The 7,831-nt window shown below is 51.7% G+C and overlaps 1 protein-coding gene across 3 annotated transcripts in view; it reads left to right on the top strand.

Annotated features, from left to right (window-relative positions):
- Positions 1-6,469: 6,469 nt before the first annotated feature.
- Positions 6,470-7,831, top strand: part of Heg1 (heart development protein with EGF like domains 1) — an 83,646-nt gene continuing 82,284 nt past the window's right edge. The window contains exon 1 of one of the 3 annotated variants that reach the window (XM_087901252.1): positions 6,470-6,765. In XM_087901252.1, coding sequence (XP_087757378.1) covers positions 6,528-6,765 — 238 coding nt within the window. In that variant the 5' untranslated portion in view covers positions 6,470-6,527. The remainder of the gene's footprint in view (positions 6,766-7,831) is intronic. The other 2 variants (XM_087901239.1, XM_087901249.1) reach the window with 2 other exon arrangements.

The following is a 7,831-nucleotide window of genomic DNA, read 5'->3' as shown; positions in this document are numbered from 1 at the left end:
CATGTCTAAATCATGTCATTAGAACTATTTTTAGGTTGGCTAGAATAGTATCCCTTGTGTTCTAAGTCCTAGAATATGCGAATGTGATCTTATTTGAGAATCGTCTTTGCTGATGTAATGAAGTTAAAACAAAACCATACTGGATTCCGGCGGGCTCCCACACTGTCCGGGTCCTTAGGAGAAGGCCACAATGCATAGTGAGGGAAGGTGCCCATGTCAGGCTGGAGGCACAGACGGCAAGCCAAGGATTGCTGGTTTCCACTAGACGCTAAGAAAAGGCGAGAACCGTTCTTGCCTTACACCCTTCAGTCAGAATTCTGTTAGTGGGCAAATTCCTGTCCTAAGGCCCCCTTCCTGCCCCTGTACTGATGGTACCTCAGTAGGAAGCTGAGTGTTCTTCACAGTCTCCCAGCCTCCCCCTCACCCCACACTGATGGTACCTCGGTAGTAAACTAACTGCGTGTTCTTTACAGTCTCCCAGCCCTCCAGCCTGCCACACTGATGGTACCTCGGTAGGAAGCTAACTGTGTGTTCTTCACAGTCTCCCAGCCGTCCAGCTGGCCTCTTCGGTTCTTCCATCTCACAGATAGCTTCATCTCCTGCCTTACTCGGGAAACTGAGGTTCTGAAACGGAGATTTGTACTCTCGGCTGGACCCTGCTCTTCCCGCTCTATCCTCCCTTCCAGTCCTTGCACCTGGCTTCAGCCTGCATCCCCTCCTGCATCCTCCCCTGCACCCTCTGCCCTCACCACCATTACCCCTCTCCACCTCTGTCCTCCTTCCTTCCAAGTAGATCCTTTCCCTGTCCAAATTCTGCACCAAAAACAACACAGCTCCCTCACTCGTCACCACTGTCGTTACTGGCCCAACTCACCCAATCCACCAAACCCAACCCTCTTGAGACATTCTCTCAGCCAGCTGGGCTTCACCTCTCACTCCTTGGCGTGCCTCTCATGTGGCTTCTGTTCCAGTCACCATTCTTGTTATGATTCCTGGTCACGAATGTTGCCAAAGCAATGGATTCTCTCAGTCTTTGCCTTACTTGACCTTCTTTGGGGTTATACACTGTTGACCACACCCTCCTTCCCTTGGTTCTGATGACACCACCACCACCCACCCACCACTCTCCCCACCCCCCACTCTCCTCCACCCTCTCCATGGATCCTTTCCAGTCTCTTCTGGCGGGGTCTTCTCTCTAGGCCATGTCATGTCGGGCTCTCTAGAGCTCATGCTTGGGGCTCTTTGACTACAGTTCTTCCCTTGGGTGATCTCATCCCCTTCTGCTTAGAGTGAGACCTCAGGTGTGGACTTCTTCTCTCAGCATCGAGTCCACAGACTCAGAGGCACACTGGCACTGCCACGTGGACATTTATCTCCAAGTCTCCTGGGACCCATGCCCAAAACACAATCAGTGGTCTTGACTTCGAAGACCCACTACTACCCATACATAGGTTGTCCCCTCTTCTTTGTGATTGGTACCAGCGTCTGTCCAACCATGCAAGACAGAAACTCAGGAAGCCTTGGCCATCATTACTTATGACTGTTTACTTCCTGCAGCCTCTCAAATGCATAGCATCCTTGGAACTCGCTGCTGTCCCTCTGGTCTGAGAGTGCTCATCTCCTCAACTCTAAAAGACTTGAACTTTTAGAGTCTGCGTACCAGCTCTCAATTCCGGATCATTCCTCTCATCCCTGAACAATGCTGTCTAATTGTATATCATGTCACCCCTTTGCCCCACTGTACCCCATCTCTCTGAGCTAAAATCTGATAGTGACTTCCTAATCTCTTAAAGCACAGATTCTTAAAATGTGGTGCTGGTACATTTTACCAGGTCTAAGCAGTCTCACCATCTTTGGACTGGGTCACCTCCATGCTCTTCCTTGTCTACTGGTCTCCAGCCATCCTGGATTACTTCTCTCTCTTTTTTTTAATTATTCACAGTCTTATTTTATGTGTAGGTATTTCACCTGCATGTATGTCTGTACATCACATTCATGAAGTACCTGCGAGGCCAGAGGAGGGCATCAGATCTTCTGGAACTGGAGTTACAGACAATTGTGAGCTTCCGTGTAGTTGCTGGGAATTGAACCCAGGTCCCTGGAAGAGCAGCCAGTGCTCTTAATTTCTGAACCATTTCTCCAACTCATGGTTTTCTTTTTTCCTTTACGTTTATCTTATTCCAAGTCGTCCTGCCTTCAGGCTTATACATATGCTTCCAGCTCCCTTTGGACCCAGCTAACAACCTAGACAGAGGTCAGATCATGGTTCAAGCTCATTTTACAGGGAGATGGCCATGACCTCCTGAGTGCTCTTCTTCAGGGCCCGTCCACAGACACAGGTTTACGATGGTGCCCTTTGGGTGGACGTCTTCTTCAAACCTTTAAGTTCTGAGCTCCGAGGCTCATCCCACCCTAGCACAGAGCCAGGCACAGGGTAGTCCCAGCAGGAATAGTTGCTGGCTGACTAAATGAAAGAAGGCATTGTGTCGGCTTCCGCTGGTAAAAGATGAGGAAAGTGCAGAAGTTCCAAGAAAGCAGCTCATAAATCTAGTGGGAGGAGAGACAAGCCGATGAGAGGATGAATAAACAAGACCCAGGATGGGTTAGCGTGAGAAACTCGCAGCCTCCCACAGTGATGCCTAGAGCCAGTTCTCTGCCCCCAGGCTAGGCTCAGATCAGGTGTCTGTTGACCAGCTTGCCAACCTCAGGAACCCATAATCACCAGCATCTTGGGTATCCCTGGAGTAGCCTGCCATGTAGTCACTGCTGGATCCCAGCCTTGGCAATGCTAGCTTATTCTGCCACAGATGGAACAAAGTGGGCACACTTGAGAGGCCCTGCTGATAACAGCACTGTGTGGCGAGCACCATGGTGCTCAGAAGAGTTCTTGGTGACCTCATCATAACCTCAGACCAACCCCGGTGAGGCATCGAAAGGTAATGGGCTTTCTTCTCAGCGGACAATTGGGAACACTGAAGTCAATAGTGATCACTTGACTTGGCTGAGAAATGGGAACATCTTAGGGACAGAACTTGGAGAAAACCCAAGGTCCTCTCTACTGACCAATAGACAGAGGGCACGCTGAACTGGGGCCTCTTCTGCTTATTCACTTTGGGGCATCTTCTGCACACTACAGAATATTCAAGTCGCTGGGCCGGAGAGATCACCTGATTCACTGCCCTTTTCGGACCAAGAAGGAAGCTTCCGTGCTTCCTTCCCTCCCAGGTACCCTGGTGCCAGGTGGTAGCCATTGTTAGCCTCTCCCCTTTGCCTCTGTGTGGAGGCTGCATTTCCCAGCTTCCTTCCCAGTAGGGTGAAGCCTATTGTCGCATTCTCCCTAGTGGACTGAGAGAGGAAGTGAGGCATGCCCCTCCCAGGCCTGCCTCCTCAAAGCTTCTCCTGCTTGCCTCCAAGATCTTTTCACCTCTGGCTGATGGGAACGCTGAATCCCAAAGCAGAGTCGGAAGCCATGGATTGTAGAATGGCAGAGCCAGAGATTGTCCAGCCCTAAAAGATCGTGAGAAAGGCACCTGGCAACCCTCCCATCCGTGTGGAAGGTTGTGGGGTGAGAAGAAACGAAGCATCCTCATGGGGATGAAGGAGTCCTATTTGTTACTGCAAACCAAGGCGTGAACACTTCTGTAAACGCTTTGACCCCATGTAGTATCAGAGGCAGAACCACTAGATTCCTGCTGACTTTCCTGACAGTTTCGTGGTTGCCCTCACATCCCTCTGCAGCCCTAGCCCACAGATCCCTCAAATTTATCCTGGGATGCTTCCAGCCTTGTTCAGCAAACAGACTCCAGGCTCCTCTAGTCCCTAGTAACAGGTACTTATTATGAATATCAGAGCACCCACGCTAACCTTCTGGCCCTTCTCACATTCCCCTCCAGGATGCTAGCTCTCAGGCCCTTCCAGGTCCCTCCTCCCGCCCTGAAGCTACCTGTTCTTGGTGGTGTTTTTCCCACCCTTGCTTCACTCCCTGATCTACTTTTCCAACTTTTTTTTTCCTCTGCTCCCAAGAGATAGCCCTGGCTGAGGCCAGTTCTCTTCTCTTATCTTCTGTCCCCAAGAGGAAGCCATGACTGCTTTGGACTTCCCAAAGGCCTCTGGCTATTCTTTCTTCCACATCTACAATACACCTTTCTTTCAACTGCACCCACAGAGGTTGGATGGTTTTACTGTGCCCCATTTATGTGTCCTTAGGCACCTGTTTCGACAGCCTTGCCCCTGCACCTTAAGACACCAGGGAAAGAACAGTCTTAGCGATCATCTAGGACAATCTGTTCTAGAGATGGAGAAAGTAAGGCACAGATCACTTAGCGGTGGTAAAATCAGGAAAAGAGGCAGTTTCCATTGTTTGAAAGTTTGTGTTCTAAGTGTGGCCTCCCTGCCGACTCCTCTGGCTTTGTCCTAGGAGATGAAAAGGCACTAGATCCCATCTACACTGTGATCAACCTTCACAGTTTCCCCCTACGTCTCCCCCTTTATCCACTGGTTAGGCTGGCAGTTACTCTGAATGTTCCATTGACTTAGATGGCAGAGAGATTAGAGAGATAAATCTAATGCTTCACGGGAGGGGCAGGCAGCAGGTGCAATGCCCTGGGGTGTTGGCAGGAAAGGTAAGATTCCCAAGTGAGCTTTCTGAAGGCACATGGGAAGTCTGGACAGGTCTTTTACCCCTTAAACCTTCCTGTTTGCCTGAAAGGGTGACTTGGTCTTTAGCTAGTCTTCCTTTCTGTTGAAGGGAGGGAGCTGCAGTGACCATGGCCTCTGAGCACAGTGTACTGGCCTATTGGAGCTTGTTTAGCTGAGTCTGGGCCGCTGCATAGTCCCGCGTTAACAGGAGCTATGTCCAGAGATGTTAAGCTGAGTTCATGCCTGGATCTTTTCTTTCTTTCTCTTTTTCTTCCTTCCTTCCTTCCTTTCTTCCTTCCTCCTCCCTTCTCCTCCTCTTTTTCTTCTTTCTTTCTTTCTTTCTTTCTTTCTTTCTTTCTTTCTTTCTTTCTTTCTTTCTTATTGAGAGGTCTGAACACTTCATGTGAGACCTCAAAAGCTAGGTTTCTTTTGTGGTTTTCTAAACCCAAACCCACATTCTCTACTCTTTGCTCACTGGTTTAAGGTGAACTTATTTATATGGAGCATCCTTTGTTTTCTGCCACATGACTCACTTGTACTGAGTCACCAGAAGATGGGTCTAGGCCCATCTGCAGCTGCCCTGGACATTATGATCCGCTCGTTCCCCTGGAGGTGGGTCTCGGAGATTTGGAGACAGAGAGCTGTAGAGAAGCCCATTTTCCTGAGCACTTGGTAAACAGACAAAGAACCCTGGCACATCCGAGAGCATCCCAAGGGAGCTGTGGTTTTCATTTTGGTTGAGACATTGTCTGAATTATTGACAACTCTAAACTATGAGGTAAGAATGAAACCACGTGGTCATCCAGTGAGAAATCCTTTGTTGGTTCTCCTACAGTCTCAAGCAAGTTGGTTCCCTATTTTGAGCTGCTCTTTCTTTACTTACAAACGAAGAGATCTGGGTCCTAAATTTTGGGCATTGTATCATTTGTCTTCTGGGAGCAGGGAATAAGGCCACACACAGAACTTGAAATACCAAGCAAATTTATTGACACCCAGTCTTGGAACATCTCCCCTAAAGGTTTCATTTCAACTTCAGTGTAGGCTGTGTATCAGTTTTGTTTAATTTGTATATTGCTGTCCTTTTCCTTGCTATGGGTTTGTCCTTCCCCCAGAATCAGTTCACAGTTTTCTTTTCCCTGTGGAGTGTTTGAATGTCCCAGCAGCGACATCTCCACAGAACACTGGTGTAAACCAAAGACTGTGACAGTATTGGGAATCAAGCTTGTGAACCTTAAAGATAAGGGTTCTCACCTCAGACACCCAGTGTGGCTGACACAAGCTTATCACTAGCGCTGGGGACCCAAAAGGGCAGCAGTGGCTTGGGGCCTCTTCAGATCCTTAAGGCCAATGCAGGCAGGCGCACTATGCGGGGCTTGGTCTAGGCTCCCCTTCTCTGCCTCTGAAAGCACGCTGTAATACTCACCTGGTATCAATTACATTGCCAACACCGACTTTTCACAGACCTACTGTGTGGCTCAGGAGCTGGAAAAGGGCGGAAAGGGCCCCCGCCTCCGCCCCCACCCCATTCCATTTCTCCAAAACTCAAAGCGATGCTCCAGGGTGTGGGCCCATGACAAAAGTTACGCGGGGGCTCCATGAGCTCACCCGGGGGTTCCGTGAGCTTACCCCGGGGACCCAGACCGCCCCCGCCCTCTTCCTGCCCTCTCCCCGCCCCCGGGCCCCCGAGCGGGGCCGGTGATGTCAACCAAGGAGGAGCCGCCCGCCCCGCGACCGGCCCGGGCTGATTGGCGTGTGGTGGCTCCAGGGCCGCCTCCGCCCTCCCGCGGTTCGCACAACTTTTGCGGCTGAAAGCGCGCTCCCATCCCGCTCCTCTCGCCGCCGCCCTCGGCCCGGCTCCCGGCATGTGAGCGCGGGCGGCCGCCGCCACCATGGCCTCGCTGCGCGCCCCGCGGTGGCCGCCGCCGCTGCCGCTGGTGCTGCTACTGCTGCTGCTGCCACCGCCCGCCACCCCCAGGATGCGGGGCCCCCTTCTCTCCCCGGCCAACCGCGCGCTCCTCCCGGCCGTGGGGCCGCCTTCGCCGCTTGGCCCCGGACACACGGCCCCCGGGCCCGGCATCACGACCCGGCGGGGACGGTCTGGCCGGGTCCCCAGAGACGTGAACGCGGGTGAGTGAGAACCACTAGCGTGGGGCAGGGGGCGTGGGTGCTCCGGGGATAATCCGTCCCGGCCGTGACTCCATGGACCCCAGCGGGTGGAACTGTGAGAGGTGGCCCTGGAGAGAGAGACGCTGTCCCTGGCTACTACGGTGTACCCATGCGTTCCTTCCCTGAGCTTTGGAAGAAAACTCTCTCATGGGGTAGCCCACACCCATGTCCCTCTTGCACCTCGTGGGGTGGTAACTTCTGATTACTGACCCTCCGTTCCAGCCTTTTCTCCCCCCACAGATGAAGAACTGGTCTCTCGAGGTTCAGAGCCTGACTTTTCAATATAAGTAAATAACGGATTTCGGAGTTTGAAAGGCTTCTAGCAGTTAGAATGTCATGAAGGACAAAGGGTGCACTAGAAAATAAAACGAGCTACCTAATCAACCTTAAGAGCAGGGGTACTTGGAGTGGGGGGTGTGTGGAGCTTTGATATTGAACCCCTGCAAGACACCAGGGACTGTCCCACAGCCCTTCCCTCCCCAGCCAGCTGCTCTGCAGGCAGGCGCTGCCTGTCCTGGTCACAGAATGGGAACCCAACTCCTGTCCCTCCTGTCTTTGTTTCTAGTTCCTTTTACTGGTGGAAGAAAATGCCACGGCCTGGGTGGAATTCTAACGCAATGCCCCTATGACCTTGGCAGTGTCCTAACTTTAGATCTCGGTTTCCCTGTCTGTGAAAAGGAAGGACCCCATTCCTCCTAGCCTTCTGGTGATGGTGTGGCAAAATGAAAGTAAAATCATAGACAGTGCGGTGGACACGGTTTAGGTGCTGTTAGCCTCTCTTCTTCCTGTGAGAGGTGCGGGGACACTGGCTGGGCTCTGCTGTTGCTAAGGGTGGGGACTGGCGAGGTTTTGTCCTCTTTCCACTTGTCTTGTCTGTCTTGCCTGCTTCACAAACTTTCTGCCAGCTTGCTCATTCTCGGAACATAGAGGTACTTCCTAGAGTTGAGTAAGAAAAGATTTGCTACCCTCATAAAACCTCAAGGGCAAGTTCAACAGTACCCTCACCTCCACAGACTGCCAGGTTCTT

Source organism: Myodes glareolus, chromosome 2 (genome assembly GCF_982192425.1).
Source record: "Myodes glareolus chromosome 2, mMyoGla1.1, whole genome shotgun sequence".
Taxonomy (NCBI): domain Eukaryota; kingdom Metazoa; phylum Chordata; class Mammalia; order Rodentia; family Cricetidae; genus Myodes; species Myodes glareolus.
The sequence above is the reverse complement of the archived record's forward strand: the minus strand, read 5'-3'. Positions and strand labels throughout refer to the sequence as shown.